This window comes from Lissotriton vulgaris, chromosome 10 (genome assembly GCF_964263255.1).
Source record: "Lissotriton vulgaris chromosome 10, aLisVul1.2, whole genome shotgun sequence".
NCBI lineage: Eukaryota > Metazoa > Chordata > Amphibia > Caudata > Salamandridae > Lissotriton > Lissotriton vulgaris.
The window spans coordinates 124,294,466-124,313,307 of NC_141698.1; the positions used below are offsets into that span (position 1 = coordinate 124,294,466).

Consider the following 18,842-nt stretch of genomic DNA (forward strand, 5'->3'; position numbering starts at 1 on the left):
CGAAGAGTGTCCAGTTCACTACATGCTTGCAGTGGCAGCTGATTAACTTTAAAATGGTGGGGCGATGCTGATTCAGGTGTAGATTCTTAAATTTCAAATACAAAGCAGAAGCACAAACATGGACATACTTTCACACGCTCACATTCTGAGACTGAACAATCATCCACAAAGGTAATACTACAAGCCATCTCCACCAAATGTACTGCTTTGGAAACAAAAATTGAAGAAGATGGTAATGTAGCACTGTTGTGCCATGAATAGAATGTGTAACACCATGAATAAAGTCAACTTGGCTAAAGAGTGTCTGTCTGTTCTAGAGGATATGGTCAAGGACCTTCAGGCCACTGTCTTGAGCCTCTCAGATATGTCTAAAATACTTGCAGAGTGAGTGGAGGATGCTGAGAGGAGGGTATGATGCAACAATCTCAGATTGGTTGGCATCACTCGAGGGGGTAAAGGTGCTGAGCCAGAGCAGTTTCTTCAAAAGTGGCTACACACTAGCATGCACTCAGAAGTCTTATATGCATGCTTTGCGGTGGAGGAAGCACTCTGGGCATTGATACAGTGCCCTCCCTTGGAATTTCACGGAGGACAATGGAAGTATGACATTTTAATAATGAGGTCAAATAAATAATTGTGAGGCATGTCGTCATGTACTACTGCACTGTTACAACAGGACACCTTTAGAAGATACAACAACAGAAGTCTTTTGAATGCATAAAGCATAAACGTACAACAATGAGCCTCAAATGCCTGCTGCTATTTCAACCATGGGTGAAGGTGATTTTCATTTCCACGTTTTCCTTCTTTGATGCCCCTGAGACTGCCTGGAATTGAGTGACCTAATGGAGAAAACTGAAGACTGATTCGTAGCAAAATGTGATCACAACTCCCCACAGCCAATGGAAAAGAATCAAGGAGGGAATAAGAAATGTCACTCTGGGATAAGGAACTCCCAGCTTTGTGGGCAGGAGCCAGACTAAACCTTTGCCTAGCCATTCTGGTGATGCCTTGAACTTGGACTTTTCCCACCTTGTATAATATCTGGTCCTTGTCCTTCAGGTGGCACTGTTCATCATGTGTAATCACGTTGATGACTAGTTCTCCCTTTTCTTTCCAGCTAGAGCGAGACGGGTCTGTACACACATAGATAATCCCACATCCTTGACCTTCTAACTTCGCTGTAGCAATGTTTATTGTTTCGGAGGATTACTAGGGCACATTTCTGTTGTCTACTTTACCATGCCATTATCCTCCACCTCCATGTTTTTAAGTGTTTTCTGTTTTCCGACTCCATCATGGATGTGACCAGTTATTTGGGTACTTACAACAGATGATTCATTAAATCGAGAATGCAGTGGTGGGGTGGAGTTTGAGTGTTCTTTACTAATTTTGGCACTGTGCGATTACTAATGTCTCCTGCAATCACAGAAGGCCAACTTGTGCCTTCCTTCCAGATGGCAACTGAGAATGATGTAATTTTGTCACCTATGAATCCTATCATGGAATGCAAACAGGTTGCCAGATAAAGTGAAAGGGAGGGAAATCTTGAAACAGTGAAGCATGTTTCCCGATCTCTACTCTTCGAATAATCTCATCTCTTAGGCTCCCACTTTGACTTCCTGGACAGATAAGGGTTTGTGACTGTCTTCCATGCCACCTACCTTCACCAGGGGTTGAGGGATATAGTTATTCAATTAAGAAAAACTTTCCTTTCATTCTCCACTGACCTTGGCAAGGTAACCAGGGCAGATACTTTATTGTCACTGGAATACTGGATGCCTTACACTGACTTGTGGAGAAGTGTGGCTCAATGGTTAGAGCGGCAGACCCTGATGCAGAGGTCTAGCCTGGGACCAGGGTTCAATTCCCCGCCTCGGCGGGTCTTGGGCTCAAAAAATTCCACGGACCTGATAATTCTCGCCTCGGTGCCTATTCCAATCATGGAGTCCCACTCTGCAATTCTGGGCAATAGCTTGCTTAATCTCCACAACGGCCCCCACAACGCTAAGGATGCCTGGCCTCCACTTTGGGGGTGCCCAGGAGTGGACGCCTCACAGGGAAAGCCAGGATGGGTTCCACAGCGGTATTCGTACAAGCGCCTTGAGACCCTTGCGGGTGAGTAGTGCGCTATACAAGTATCAATTTACCTGATCCAGCGTCTATATCTGACCACTTATTTCATCCTCTTTTCTAGGCACCTTGAGTTCTGCCCCCTCCGGTTAGCTAATTATACGGTGTAGGTGTAATCAGATGAATGTGTGAACTCTTGAAAGACAAAGCTTTCAATGCCCACCACGCACTGATTTCACTATACTCTATAATTTTGCCACTTGCCTGGTCAAGTTACACATGACACCTCCACTACTCTACCTCACAAGACTGTACTTACTTTGACCAGAAAAATCATTCTCACGACTTGAGCATTTTTCCATACTGCTTTTGTATGGACATCTTTGAAGCCATCCGCCTTTTCACTACTCACCTAGAAATCCCATTGGGACACATCAACAGTGTGGTAGCGAAATATGGACGTTAAGCACCTGGTGGCTGATAAACAAAGCCTTTGATAATCTGCTCCAAGGTGAGAGTGACTCCTGTTTTTAATGTAAGATTGCCTCAGTCGAGTCACCGGTTACACTGAGGGAGCATTTAAACCAGTGATTATGGGTTACACCATGCAGGAAATTCGTTACCTTCATGAGGTTGGGCAGCAGGGCTTTTTGGCCCAGGCCCCACCTTTACTGGGGTTGCCAAGCTTTTGTTACAACATATATTTACATAATTAACAGCATGTCTGGCCTGTTCCTTCGGGATGCAGCAAATGTTGCAACACCACAGCTGGTAGGACCAAATATTGTATTTGCTTTCTAAAACTACATGTTGGAACTTTGGATAGGAAACCAATAAGGGCTCCGCAAAATTGTTGGACCCCAGTCACACGAACGTTTCTGACATGTCTGGTACAATGGGACATATCTCGAGGATAAAGTAATACAGACAAGACCCCATTGGATAATTCAGGACAGAGCAAGCCACACAGCAGTGCAAGATATATGGTTCAAATCTGTTTTATTGTTTTCACAGGGATGAGAAAAGTACAAAACATGTAGCGCTACAGTCAGAGGCCCGGCCCCTGGCGGGTGCCCGACTAAGCAAGCTTTAGAGTAGAGACAATTTTCTATATTATTGTCAGGTGGCAGGCGGTGTTGGTGTGGCATCACAGCTGGCACAAGATTAGTTAGGCTTTAAGAGGTTGATTGTTGAATCCAATGCTGTTGTATTTACTTTATTCGATGGAAAATTCATCATAAAAGTATACAGTTTATACAGTACATTAAAAAAATAAAAGAGTAGGGGCTCAACACATCCTCATATACTACTCGGTTTAAATTATGTAAAATCAAGCTCAAAGCTTGTTACGTAAAACCATAAAAACACTTCATGCCATAATGCTGTCCGTCTGTTAGGTTAAATGGGTGGAAAGCTTGGCCCTCCTAGTGCGGGTCTGCCATGCACTACCCAGAAATTTGGCTACCCCACACACCACAGCAGTAGAAGATGTGTCAGTACGGAGGACCCGTAGGGCCATTTTGTGACATCTAAGGCCCAGCTCCATGCATAGAGGTTTTAACCATGTTTTCCTAGCGACCCTATAAGCCGGGCAGGCAAACAAAAAGTGCGCTACTGATTCATTAGGGGCTGCACAGCCGGGGCATGATTTAGGGAGAACACCTCTACTTTTCCACCCAGAAGAAAAGTCATTCACTCAATCCAATGCTAATCCTCCTGCTGTGTTGCTGCTTTGCTTCGTGGGACCAGCTTCAACACAATGGGAATCTTGGGCTGCATGAATCCCTTGGTGTCTAGCTCCAGGGAGACCTAAAAGAAAGAAAGGGGGATTTTGGTGAATAGGGAGAGGAAATACACGTCATGGGACTGATACAAAGGGGCTTCCCTCACAACAAGAATGCACTGGCACACTCAGCATAACATTATAATGCTAATGACATTTTTCAGGCTTCCACTGACCTTTTAAATGCGCATCATATGCATGGGTATTCAACCTTAAAATCGACTCCAGAATATCGTAATAATAGGATATGGTAAACAAAATAACATGGACCAAAATATCATGCCGTTAAATTCACATAGGTAAATATAATTTTATTTTATTGAACTCCATAAATATGTACCTCGATGACATATATATTCAGGGTATGTAAATGTGGAGTTAAAATTAGCAAATGAATTTCTTACCTGTATGCATTTAGCTTCTCGATGTTTTGGCTACGATATTTTAGTAGCACAATCTTTCTGTTGTTGATATTTCGATAATCATGTGCTGGAAAGAGATCATAGGCTACAAAAATGGGGGTTTCTTTGAGGCTGCATTCGAGGTTCCAGCATATTGAAGTCTTTGCAGCAGAATACAGGTCCTCGTGTCTACGTACCCATATCACGTGTCCCATATTTGCCACTTGTGTCTTACTATTTTCATTTCTCCCTGTGAATATGTCTCGTTGTCCCAGATTTGGTGAATGTGTCTCCTTGAACCTGTATAAGTGCCTTCTTGTGACGAGCACATTCTCGCTCTGTCCCACTATTTACATCATCCAATGTCCCCAATACCCACACTTTTCTCTTCCACGTCTCATAGTCGCCAGACCCCAAGGTCATTTGCCCACATGCATCAAAGTCAATTGCATTCGCAAACGGTGCGAATCGCAATTTTCGACCGTTTGGGAATGCAATTGACTAATTTGGAATGCATCATGCATTTCGCAATTTTAGGAATCGCAACCATGTTGAGATTTCTAAAATTGCGATTGCATTTAAGAAATAGCAATTTCAGATTTCTTAAATGCAATGCATGATCATTTTTTAATTGCGAATTCGCAATTTGGAAGTGGTAAATTAGCATGAAGTTGAACCTCATGCTAATTTACCGAAAACTTTCAAATATGCATAAATTGCATTTTTGAAACTTTTAATTTACACACACACATGCCCTTGGGGCATGTGTGTGTGTGTAAATTGCATTTAAAGTTACATTTCAGGGGTGCAGGGAGGGGTTCTTTGGACCCCCCCCCTGCACCCTTGAAATTGCATTCACATTTTGCGAATCGCAATTTGAAATTCGCAAAATGTGAATGCCTTCCCATTCATTCCTATGGGCCTTTTGGCCCATAGTAATTAATGGGAAGGGTTTTCCTTAATTGCGATTCGCAAATTGTGAATCGCAATTAAGGAAAAATACCGAATCGCAAAAATAAATGCGAATTGTTCATGCATTGCAGTTTGCGATTTCTAAATTGCGATTCCTTAATTTTGCAATTTAGGAATCGCAAACCGGTGCAATGATGCATGTGGCCGATTGTCTCCTGGCTGTATCACGGTCTTCTTCTGAAGACTATAGTTTCCCACAATGTGTACATCTATTATGTCATTGCCCCCTTTTCCTTTATCTCTAGTGCATGTTTTGTTCTTGACAACAGTTGTAGTGTTGCTCATCCTGAGGGACCCGATAGCAACTCTCTTCGTCACTGACACTGCACGCTGAAAGACAAGGGACCCTCCAATGGCTCCCACTAATCACTTAATTTCACTTTATGAATGTGATTTACCACTATGTTGCTTTTGGTTTAGCGGTATTCTGTGTTTTTTGGTAACTACCCTCACGAACGCTAAAGATTTGTGAACCTGAGATAAAGTTACCATTGTTCAGCAAAAGGACTGCGGTCCTCAAATGTACAATGCATGGCTTGTGACTAGGTAAGGATGGAGAACCTTACAACATGCTTGTGAACCGTACATGAACCACCCCATTGTCTAACGACGTGAATGGTCTAGAGTGTTATATATATATGAACTAATTTTAGCACTGCATTGTCACTGCTTCAGTATTTTTACTGTGCAGCGTGATTTGTGAGAGTTTGCCTATTCTCACATTTCTTAAATTACATACATTTACATAATAACATATTAATAACAAATGTATGCTTACAAAAACTCTGACTGTAATTAATATCATTAATGCAACTGTGAGAATTGTGGTGTGCTACACCTAGCCTCAGCCCCACGCCACCTTGGAGTCAAGGCGCGATTGCCCGTGCACAGCTGCCTAGAGAGTGAAGGAAGCAATGGCGGCCAACTTTCCGCCACATATCAAGTCTCTAGAGTCCTTGTTAGTTGGGAACACCCCACACCTATCACCTTTGAAGCAGTGAGTAGAAGCCTGACACAACCAGCCCGAAAACACAGTATGGTGATGGAGTGATACCTTGCAACCGATACTGTTGTAGGTAGTTATTAAAAAGTCAATATGGTAGTTGAACTTCCTTTTTGGCAAGAGTTGAATAATATTGCCTAGGCGCAAGTTAGGCAGGGATCATATCTGCCTTTTTCCCTTGTCATTTAAATCTAGACACATTCATGGCATGGGCTCTGTACTACAGTTTTCTATTTCCACTCCTTTGTTAGGAGTAAAAGTAAAGTGGAAAACAAACATGGCAGACGATAAGCACTGGGTGGCCCATCCTTATAGTTGTGTTACTATAATCCATCCATATAGGTGGAGGGGGCGAGTCAGCAGAAGCCTATCCCTCCAACCAGGTGGATCATGAGAACTAACCAGTTTTGGTGTGATGAAAGGGGTTAACGTCACGAGTGATGAGTGACACTTGGCAGGACTGCACTGGTCCCATCTGTTCTTTCAAGGACCTGCTTGTTGTGCTGTCTGGTTGCATAGTGCTGTGTGAAAACTGCCCAGTGAAGTGAACGATAATTGAAACTGATTTCTCTGAAGGATTTATTTATTATCAGGTTCTGAAAGCGAAATCCTGGCCCAGCGAACCCAACAGGTTACTTACACACTACCAACACGTTTCTTTTGACAAATGAAAACATCACCAATTACATTTATGGAGTATGAGTAGTGATGTTTCATCCGTGAACGAAAAGGTTGGTTTTGAATTCATGAATTACATTACTATATGTACAAATGTATATATTTTTCTTATACTTCTCTCTTATTTGAGTAAATGGCTCTGTATTGTGACCTTGACAAAGGCCACGAAGGTGGGAGAAATATTGGTATGTGGGTGTTTGCAGTCTGGCACTTTTACAATTTGCACATGAGCACTCCCACCTTATGAGATGCATTTTCAACAACATATATATATATATATATATATATATATATATATATATATATATATATATATATATATATATATATCTATATATATCTATATCTATATATATATATATATATATATATATATTACCTACTGGCGTTCGCCAGTAGGTATATATAGTTAGGATAAATTCCCTATGGGACTTTTGAAAATTCTATGTCTAATAACTTTGGCGTTTGTGGATGGAATCGGCTGAAATTTTCAGGAAAATGGCACATTTTGTTTCTGAGCAGCTCCTGAAAATTTGGTGGGGTTTCGTCAAGGGGGGGCTGAGAAAAAAGGGGGGTCCCAAAACGCGTTTTTTGCATTGAGTTTTCCATAGGGCGGTTGGACTCACTTTTAGCTCGAACGGCTGAATGGATTTGCACGAAACTTGGCAAAATTGTAGGGACTGTTAGCCCGATGTGCCTTTGCTAGGTCTCAATATATGTGCTCCAGTAGTTTTTGAGAAATTAACGTTCAAACCAAGATATATATCTGTAACAGCGCTCTGGGCAGCGATCCGGTCCGCTTACTTTTCGCTTATCGGAACTTTGCGCGCAGAAAGCTGATTGGCTCTCCGGTGTCTGTCAACATTCTAAACAGTCCGGAGCGGACGCCATCTTGTCTCTCGGTAGGATCGAGAGAGAAGAAGAGGTGGAAAACGAAGGGGGAATTTAATGAAAGGGGGCAAGGTATCCCCCTCTTGACCTCCTAGGAATGTTGTTGGGGTTATTAAAGGGTCCCGTGGGGAAAATAAAAAAAAAATGATTTTTCACGGTAGAAGCGCGGCCGCGAACTGGTAGCGAAACGGGAATTCGCCATTTTGTGCTTCGTAAATTAAATTACTAGTTATAAGTGGGTACGGGAGACGTATCCTAATCCCCTATGTTTCCTGAGGGTGGGTGAGGAGGCTGATATATGTTGATACATCTCTTCCAGCGGCTGTGCGTGAGCTTTTTTTTTTTTTTTGCTGCGTGACAGTCCGGAGCGGCCGCCATCTTGTCTCTCGGTAGGATCGAGAGAGAAGAAAAGGTGAAAAACTAAGGGGGAATTTAATGAAAGGGGGCAAGGTATCCCCCTCTTGACCCCCTAGGAATGTTGTTGGGGTTATTAAAGGGTCCCGTGGGGAAAATAAAAAAAAAATGATTTTTCACGGTAGAAGCGCTTCACGGGCCGCGAACTGGGCCGCAAACTGGTAGCGAAACGGGAATTCGCCATTTTGTGCTTCGTTAATTAAAGTACTAGGTATAAGGGGGTGCGGGAGACATATCCTAATCCCCTATGTTTCCTGAGGGTGGCTGAGGAGGCTGATATATGTTGATATATCTCTTCCAGCGGCTGCGCCATCTTGCCTTTTTTCGAATGCCACAATTTTGTCGTGCACGGCAGCCATTTTAGATGCCAGGCTGGTCCCAGGCTATCACCTACCCCTGCGGATGTAGTTTATGGCCCCAGCTGTAGAGAATTCAGACATGCCAATTCTCCTGATTCAGGCGTGTGAGTACTGATTTCAGTGCTAGTCTCCCGCCTCCCGATTTCTGCAAGCAAAAACCCGGGGGCATATTACTAACAACTAGCGATAATTTTTGTCTATAACTTGTTTAGAGACAAAAATTATCGCCGCACATCGGCGATTTTTATCGCAGATAAACCTTGCTATTATCGCAGAAAAGTCAGCGATATTCATGTATTATCGACCTAATGCTCTTAGCCATGTTATCCACCTCCCATTGGATAACATGGCTAAGACCTGCTCAGGGCAGGTGTTAGCTTTTGGAGATATTCGCGCTTAGTGCGAATATCTCCAAAAGTTGGTAATAGAGGGTAGCGATGTTAGGGACTGTTTCCAGTCGCTAACATCTTGGCACGCCACTTTGCATGTCATTAGTGATAAGTATCACTGACATGCAAAGCCGGGCCCAAGATGGTCGCTATCTCCTTTTAGGTGTCACTAACTGGTGTTAGCGACAGCTTGATAATAGGGAAATAATTTTATCTCCGCTTTCATGGTTTTTAAAGCCAAAAAAGCGGAGATAAACCCCCTTGCTAATATGCCCCACGATTCCTTGGGGGTTTCAGCTGATAGGGCTTGGTATTGTGTTACATGGTAATTTTTCCATGAAACGTCAGAGGGTCGATGTAGGGGTTCTAGAAGAGGTGATAAACCATTTAAGCCTCATGAACAAGCGCATGGTCTTTTAAAGATTTCTGAAGTACTCGGGGCGGCGGTGTGTGTGTGCCCTCTTTCAGGAGCGGGCGGGGGGGCACTGCCAGCAACTTGCCAGGTCAGGTAGTGTTCAACACGTGCATCACCCTTTCTCTGCTTGCTATTGCGCTCCATGCTTCGGAAAGGTAAGAAAAAGAACGTGCATTTGAGTTTGAAATGTCCGATCCTGCAGCAGCACACTTCCAAAGCCCACACATGACAATAACCCGATTCAAGGCCCCATTCACCCGTTTTTCAAAAAATAGATAACACTCCAACAAAGTAAGGTTATAAAACTTTATTAACTTTTAACGATAATGAACAGAACAAAAACTAAAAACATTTAAACATTTATTAACACAAAAAGCAACAATGGTTAGAAGCTGTCTTTTGTGCGAATAGTCCCAAGGCAGCACAACGTGCAGAGTTCTGGACGGCACCCAGGTGATGTCGCCTGGGTGCCGCACTGGTTTAGGGATCCTACAATGCTGCTCCGAAAATTGGCGTGGGGTGTCCCGGGTGGGGCGGGGGGAGGCCTCGTCAGTAGCGGTCTGTTGTGCGAATAGTCCCAAGGCAGCACAACGTGCAGAGTTCTGGACGGCACCCAGGTGATGTCGCCTGGGTGCCGCACTGGTTTAGGGATCCTACAATGCAGCACAGAAAAACAGCGTGGGGCGTCCCGGGTGGTGCGGGGGGAGGCCTCGTCAGTAGCGGTCTGTGTCCAGTGTCACATGGCTGACACAACATGTACGACAGGCACCCAGGTGATGTCCAGTAAACTGCCGCACTGGTTTTGGTATCCTACAATGCTGCTCCGAAAATTGGCGTGCGGCGGCCCGGGGGGGGGGGGGAGGCGGCGTGAACGGGCCTCCCCAGGTGGCGGCCATCTAGCTGAGTTGCGCTCGCTCTTGCGGCCACAGCGTCTCGCTCACCATGTTGTGGAGTTGCTCCCACTCTTGCAGTGCAGCGATAGGCGGCTGCCACATGGCTGTCAAAATGGCGGACGGCTCTTCGGTTTTGGGCCTGGTCCACTGAAATGGCCCTGGGACACCTTGGAAGTCGGACGCTTGCCTGCTAGGGCTTGGGCTCCATTCTCGAAAAGCGTCCCCTCAGCCGTGAAGATTGTATAAAAGTCTTGGGGGCCCCCGACTCCCGCAGGCTTCCGGTGGGGAGCGGCTGCCATGATTGCTCGCGGAATGACCACGACGGAGCCACGAGATGGTGGTGCTCTCATGCTGACGCCAGCTTCAGTCTGAATGATCCAGAAACAAGGTGGGGCTTTCATCGTTTGGGAAAAAAAATGTTCTAAACCAATGAAAAGTGTTATTTTTAGGTCATATGACCAAGCCTTCCATCTTTAGGAAACCAAAAGTAAAATGAACCAATGAAAAGTTTTATAAACAAGTCACATGACCTGTTCTGCGGCATAGGGCTACAAAAAGCGTAGAAAATCCGTTGGCACGTGAGGCGGCGTCAGTAGCGGACCGATGTGCGAATAGGCCGAAGGCAGCACAACGCGTCGAGATCCGGATGGCACCGAGGTGGTGTCCAGCAAATTGCCGCACTGGTGTGGCCATCCTACAATGCTGCGCCGAAAGACGGCGTGTCCAGCTGAGTTGCGGTCACTGTCAGTAGCGGACCGATGTGCGAATAGGCCGAAGGCAGCACAACGCGTCGAGATGCGGATGGCACCGATGTGGTGTCCAGCAAATTGCCGCACTGGTGTGGCCATCCTACAATGCTGCGCCGAAAGACGGCGTGTCCAGCTGAGTTGCGGTCACTGTCAGTAGCGGACCGATGTGCGAATAGGCCGAAGGCAGCACAACGCGTCGAGATCCGGATGGCACCGAGGTGGTGTCCAGCAAATTGCCGCACTGGTGTGGCCATCCTACAATGCTGCGCCGAAAGACGGCGTGTCCAGCTGAGTTGCGGTCACTGTTGCGGTACAGTGACTCGAACGCACCGAGATCCGGATGGCACCGAGGTGGTGTCCAGCAAATTGCCGCACTGGTGTGGCCATCCTACAATGCTGCGCCGAAAGACGGCGTGTCCAGCTGAATTGCGGTCACTGTTGCGGTACAGTGACTCGAACGCGCCGAGATCCGGATGGCACCGAGGTGGTGTCTAGCAAATTGCCGCACTGGTGTGGCCATCCTACAATGCTGCGCCGAAAGACGGCGTGTCCAGCTGAGTTGCGGTCACTGTTGCGGTACAGTGAGTCGAACGCGCCGAGATCTGGATGGCCAAGTTTCAAGTTTCATCTGGCAGTTTTTCTCCATCCCTCCTGGATCAAAGAAGGTGAATGCTAAATATGCCACCTGCCTCATCTGAACATATGAAGTTAACTTGTATACACTGTGGTGCTATGCTGTCCTATGGCAACATGAGCATCAACCTGATGAATACGGCATTCGAAAATCATAAATGCCCTAATGCACCCAAGAAGTAATTTTTTTTTTGCTCCAGTTGAGCCGTTTTCAATGCCTGTTTTTTGTTGTTTCCCCTCCATCAAGAACAAAACAAAAATACAAGGCGCTAAGATCCGAATGGCAAGTCCTGGATGTTGAGTGCCTCAGTTGAGAGTTCTGAGCAGTGCTTGTAAGACTGTCTGAAGCTTATTTGCACCTGCTGCAGCTTCACTAGGTCCGGCGGAACTTTTTTCCTTTTCCTTTCTGCTTCTTTTCCTACAATGCGTTTCATCTAAAGACACGACCAGGTCCCTGAATGTGTGCAGGGGGACGCTATTGATTGAATGAAAATGGCGGCTTGACACAAAGCTGACTCAAGCGTTACTGTTGGTGCTATACAGACAAAAATTGGTTTTCAGTTTGTACATTCTTCAGGTTTTTTTTTCCATCCAAGTCTGATTGAGAGTTTGTAGAAAAATGGCTTCAGATTTTCCACATACTACTCTTCAACATTCTTCCTAAATGTAACAATGTGAAACTCACTAGGAGAACGGCTGTTTCTGTTTCCTTTCAAAATGCTGCCACCAATATTTTCTGAATGGAAGACACCATCTTGTAGCATAAAGGGCCGAAAGGGGTTCTGGTCTGGCCGATGGTTGGTGGAGACATTTTGACTATATCTTGGACCTGCCCGGCCTCGCCCAAAATGGCGCCGGTATAAATGGGACTCGTAACTCTTTGCCCGCAAATGTATATCTAGAAAATGTTATTGTAAGTGGCCCTGTCGTATTTTAATTACAAAATGTACGTCCACCGATTCCGCAACTGTTAGACACCTTTGTTCTTGTCACCTAATGGCCCGCTCGTTACGTTCTTCTACAGTGTAAATGTCTCCTCATCATATACGATTTGAGTTTGCTCCGTGGCCGGCCCACGTGGTTATAGGCCCGTATTTGTATACTGACATTTTCACAATAAAGGTTTTTAAAACAAAACACGGTAGTAGTATTTTCATTTGTAAAGTTTTTACTTTTAGTGACTGTTTTCGAATCAGTAAAAGGCAAGTGAAATAAAGCAGTCCAATTACATGACGGATAAAAGGTATAATATGTAGGAACGCAGTAAAGATAAATGGTCAAGGGCAGTTGTGTTTTTCATGTCTGCAACATAAAGTGATCGATAAGAATCTGATAATCAGGCGCATCGGCGACTAAGACAGCAGGCCGAATCTCTTTTACTCAACGGCTCCGTCATGGAAGGAAGAAACGCCCTTTTTCTCGAAAAAGGAATATATTTTACTTGCCAGACAGTTGTAAATTTTCCGGGAAAGTACATTAGCCTGGAATATTATAACATATGTTTGAAAAAAAAATATTGTTCGAAAATAATAAAAAGCGTAATTTTTAGGTCATATGACCAAGCTTTTCATCATTAAATTAACAAAAGTAAAATGAACCAATGAAAAGTTTTATTAACAAGTCACATGACCTGTTATGCTTACGTTACGCGCTGCGCGCCGCGCCTCGGATCACTTCCGGGTGCGCTAACGCGGCGTGTCATAAAACGCATTACGCGACAACGTAGGTCAAGAATATAGTCTAAATGTCTCCACCAACCAGCGTTCAGAACACAACCCCTTTCAGTAGTCCAAAAAGTTCTGTTAAATGACAACAGAGGGGACAGGCAACAAGAACCATCAGTCAAAGAGGGGAGGGCAAGTTCTTCTCTTCCGGGTCATGTTGGGGCGCTACCGGAACTGATCGAATTGGTAGTCTACAGTGTTTCTGGATGTTTCAGACTAAAGCTGGCGTCAGCATGAGACCACTACCATCTCGTAGCTCCGTCGTGGCCATTCCACGAGCAATCATGGCAGCCGCTCCCCACCAGAAGCCTGCGGGAGTCGGAGGCCCCCATGACTTTTGTAGAATCTTCACGGCTGAGGGGACGCTTTTCGAGAATGGGATCCAAGCCCTAGCAGACAAGCGTCCGAGTTCCAAGGTGTCCCAGGGCCATTTTAGTGGACCAGGCCCAAAACCGAAGAGCCGGCCGCCATTTTGAGAGTCCTGTGGCAGCCGCCTATCGCTGCACCGCTAGAGCGGGCGCATCTCAACTACATGGTGAGCGAGACGCTGTAGTCGCAAGAGCGGGCGGAAAACAGCTGAATGGCGGAAGAGGCACAGTGTAGCAAAAGCGGGCGGAATGGCAACTAAAACGATAAAGGGGCGCCTCACTACAGCTTGTCTTCAGGTCAAACGGATTGTGGGACAAGGTCCAGAATTGAAGAGTCATCAAAAGGCAAAAAGTACCGCCGGACCCCGGGAGCCGGCCGCCTATGTCGGGGGCGATCTCAGGCTACACCAGTGCTATAAGACTTGGGGAGGGTGTCGGAGCCAAGCGTCTTCTCCGAGTCCATGGCCATCACAGCGCCCCTCAGGGGCCTCCGTCAAGCTGTTTAGGAAGGTAACATATCATATTGTTTTCTAATGCAGTCAGGTCCACAAACGACACTCACTTACTTTGAGAATAGTGAAGCTGCAGTAGGAGGAAATAAGCTTCAGACAGTGTTACAAGCGCTGCTCAGAACTCTTAACTATGGCACCCAACATCCAGAACTTATGCTATTTGAGAATGGTAGTGACATCGAAGCATCTCGGGGACCAAAACCATTAACGTACTTTCACGTATGAAAATCTTACTTGGGGAGGGGGCAGGAGCGAAGCGCCCCCTCCCAGTCAGCGCCACCACACCGTATGTTGAAAATCTGAAGCCATCGTTCTACAAAGTCAACCAAACTTGGATTGAAAAATCTAGAAAAATGTACAAACTGAAAACCAGTTTTGGTCTGCATAGCATCAGTAACAACGCTTGAGTCAGCTTTGTGTCAAGCCGCCATTTTGATTCAACAAAGCACAGGCATTGAAAAAGGCTGAAATTCAGAACTCTAAACTATGGCACCCAACATCCAGGAGCTTGCTATCCGGATCTTGGAGCCTTGTGCTGTTTTCGATCTATTCACACATCGGTCCACTACTGACATCATCTTATAAACCAACGTTATGTAAATAGTTTTTTAATAAAATGTTTTACCCTATTTCTTTGCTGGTGTGTTGTCTATATTTTTAATATTTGCATAGGGTTTGTCATTATTTTGTGCGGGATGGGTGATGGAGCCGAGCTGTCTTGCAGCCCTCATGGTGTGGAGCTCAGTTCATCTCACTATTTTCGTATTTCTCAAGAAGGGTTGTTCCTAATATTTCTATTTTAGCGAGGTCAAAAAGAGATCCAATTAGTGGCCTACTGATTTTGCTCGATTACTTTTATTTTTTTACACGATTTTTCACTATCTGCAAAGACTAAACAGAGTATTGCGACTTTGTGCTTGTTTGTAAATAGAGAATGATCCAAAGAGAACCAATTCTAAAACAGTAAATGCTTGGACAACAATCAATCAAATGGAGAGACAAGGAGGTACGACGGATTACAACGGGGGTAAAGGCCTGCGTTAACTACCCTTCTGTATCTGCAAAGAGAGAGTACTAACAAAGGCAAAAGAGGGGAGGGGGGGGGGCAGCGTTCAAAGCACATCAGCGTGCATAAATACGAAAATGTTTTTATCTATCACGTACTTGACATTTTAAAGCTTTTCATATTTGCTATTAAAAAACCAATGAAATTCACAGAAAAAACCATAGGTTATAGTGGATATATAGTTAGGAATTTGCATTTACAAAACCTTGAAAATTCAATGAAAAAACCATAGGTTATAGGCCATATATAGTTAGGAATTAGCATTTACAAAACCTTATTTTACTCGCATAAAACCATTGAAATTCCATATATAGTTAGCTAACTATAAGCGCTAACTATATATCGCGCACCCGCAATCCACTGCTGATGATGTCACATATTACATCATTCATGACATGGTCAGTGACATCACTGATGACATCACTGATGACATCTCAAATGACATCACTGATGACAACTCAAATGATATCAATGATGACATCTCAAATGACATCACTGATGACAACTCAAATGACATCACTGATGACATCTCATTTGTCATCACTGATCACATCACTCATGTGATAATACAATGAACCTCTTCAGACTCTAATATAACCTTACATACACTCAGTATAAACAGACACTCACAGACTGTCACTCATCCATGGACTTACTCACACACCTAGTCAGTCATGCAAAGAATCAATCACACCTCCATTTCCTCAACTATACAGTTATACACATCTTACTTATTCAAACATATAATAACACATATTTACTCTCTTATATAATCCCTGATACAAGCTCACAGTGATCGATACAGCCACTCACACATTCACTGGCTCTTATGTTCAGTTATTTATATATCTCAACTCTCACATGTATTGTGTTTTACATACGTACTTACTTGCACATGTAGCAATGAGAAATCCATTCACTCACCAACACACCCATGCACAGTCAACCGCTCATATAGCTGTTTCCACATGCACTCTTGAACTCATACTCCTAGTGAATCAACTGCTTACACATCTATGCACAGAGTCACGCACCTCCCAGCCACCCACACACACACTCAGCCTCCCATTCAAATATTTGGGCAACCAATCAATAACCCATATGGCTACTCTTATAGCTACTGATCAACACAAGCAGCAGTTTACACAACAACAAACATACTGATGCACGAATTAAGACAGTTTAGTCACTAACCCATGCACTCAGTGAGACACATTTAATCACTCACTCATACAGTCAGTCATGCACCTACTAAATTCTTCATCCAGACACTTATACATCCACTCATTCTTCAATATGTGAAACATATTTTAACTTTACAGAAACATACAGTCACTGGATGTTGTAATCAGTGATGTCATCAGTGATGTCACTGACCATGTCATGAATGATGTAATATGTGACATCATCAGCAGTGGATTGCGGGTGCGCGATATATAGTTAGCGCTTATAGTTAGCTAACTATATATGGAATTTCAATGGTTTTATGCGAGTAAAATAAGGTTTTGTAAATGCTAATTCCTAACTATATATGGCCTATAACCTATGGTTTTTTCATTGAATTTTCAAGGTTTTGTAAATGCAAATTCCTAACTATATATCCACTATAACCTATGGTTTTTTCTGTGAATATATATATATATATCCAACCAAACAAGTCGCTGTAAGTGGCAAGTGGCAGGGTTCTACAGCGACTTGTTTGGTTGGATGTGTTTGAAAAAGAACCCCGCCCGCCCCTCTTCGAACCTGGACACGGCATCATTGTGCTAACGCTGCTACAAACAACGGACAATCGTTATGGATAATATCTTTCCAAATCAGTAACGGAGGTGAACTGCAGAAACGTCTATCCAGTCTCCGCCAGTGGCATTGGTGAGTTCCTGTGTGTCCTGCCGTACTCCGTTACCGACTGATGTTTGTATGAACTTTGTCGATCACGAGCCATTACACCGCAGCGCTGTTCTGAGAGGCTTAAGGCTTGATACACATTACGCATACCGGTGCATGAGTGTGTCACGAATGCAAAGCAGGCGGAAGCTCATATTTACCGCATGCACCTAAACAAACTATACTTACAATGGCTTCTGGTAGGAACCAACGGCAGAATGAAGCAGCAAGCCGCATGTTCACCGATCTGGACTCACCCACCTCTAGCAATACCTCTGAGAATGTTAATCAGAGAAGTACTGGCCCAAACAAACAGAACTTGTGGAATGCCTTATGGAAGCTATTGGTAACAGAACAAAGCAAATGGTGGGAAGCCACCACATTGCAAAAGTATATCGAAGTAGACAGAGTACCAAGGGGGCTGAGGATCTACACCACGCCGACCCTCGCAGACCCGGACCCGGATATGGTGGAAGAATGGGCGGGGAACAGTCACGAATGTTCCATAAGAATGCTCAAAATTCTCGTGAAATATGCGAATAAACATTGTGAAAAATTGGCTTCAGAGATAGAGGTCATTACAAACCAGTTAAAAAGCCTTTACGAGAATGAAAAGGACTTTGACAGCGAAATGGCAAAGTTTGAAATTGAGCTTGAAAAACTGGAGAAAGAAATACGTGACAAGAAAGAAAGCAAATTCATACGTGACCGCAATGACTATGAGCGCGGCCAAGTGTTGACCTTTGCCAAAAGATACGACCATCTGCGATCAGTAACTATACAGGAGTCTACATCATCCCCTGCTCCCAAAGGAACAAATGCCACAAAAACTAAAGATCAGGCTGATGTAAGGGAACCAGCCGCAGTTCCAGCTGGGCCGAGCACTCTACCAGCACGGAATCCTGAGCTCATGAGCCCAAAAGAGAAAATTTTAATGGAGTTCAATATGGTAGCCCAGGGAAGACTAACTGGGCAGAACAAGCCATCCGGAGGAGGAAGAGGACGAGGTCAAGGCGGGAAAGGCGCCGGAAGAAACAACGTGAATATGAACACCAGCAACATATCGAGCCCTGTGGGATCCAGGACAAGGGGCCAGAGAAGAGGAAAATAATGGAGTCCAACACAATCATCAACCTGTCTACCCGGGAGCTGAACACGGCTGAGAAAGAGGTACTTTCCTTAGGATTATCTTTCTGCCCCACCTCCTCCTTCGACTATACCCAGAGTCGTATTGACCTCTTTTACTTTACCCGTAAGTTGCGCCTAAAGAAGTGGCATGCTACGAAACTTTCCTCCGAGGCCCGCGAGACTGCACAAGTACCTACCAGTATCACAGGTGAAGATGTGGAAACGCTGCATCTACTCCATGAACTGGAAGGAGACTTGGACACGCTCGAAAATCCTTTGTTTAATGTGATACCTGATGATGTGGATATTGGTTTGCATTTTAAGAGCGGTTTTAGACCTAAATCTGTCTTCTTACCGCAAATCACTAATGAATCAATCGATATCTTTGAAAAAGCTATGGTCAAAGAATTTGAAAGATTGTCTAGGTCTAATAACCATGTGAGGCACAATTTAACTACAGCACAATCTGAGGCTATTAAATCCCTTTGCGATGACAAATAAATT

General features: G+C 44.4%; 2 protein-coding genes across 2 annotated transcripts in view; one reads left to right on the forward strand and one right to left on the reverse strand.

The window, feature by feature from the left end:
• Positions 1-3,055: 3,055 nt before the first annotated feature.
• Positions 3,056-18,842, reverse strand: part of LOC147684818 (cytochrome P450 3A5-like) — a 127,925-nt gene continuing 112,138 nt past the window's right edge. Inside the window, exon 13 of the mRNA XM_086940693.1 lies at positions 3,056-3,882. Coding sequence (XP_086796819.1) covers positions 3,781-3,882 — 102 coding nt within the window. The 3' untranslated portion in view covers positions 3,056-3,780. The remainder of the gene's footprint in view (positions 3,883-18,842) is intronic.
• Positions 17,401-18,321, forward strand: LOC147684819 (uncharacterized). Its single transcript, XM_086942393.1, has one exon. It carries the CDS (start codon positions 17,401-17,403, stop codon positions 18,319-18,321), a length of 921 nt encoding a protein of 306 aa, XP_086798519.1.

Excerpts from the sequence above, each read along its gene's own strand:
- LOC147684819 (XM_086942393.1), top strand. The coding sequence starts at position 17,401 with ATGGCTTCTGGTAGGAACCAACGGCAGAATGAAGCAGCAAGCCGCATG.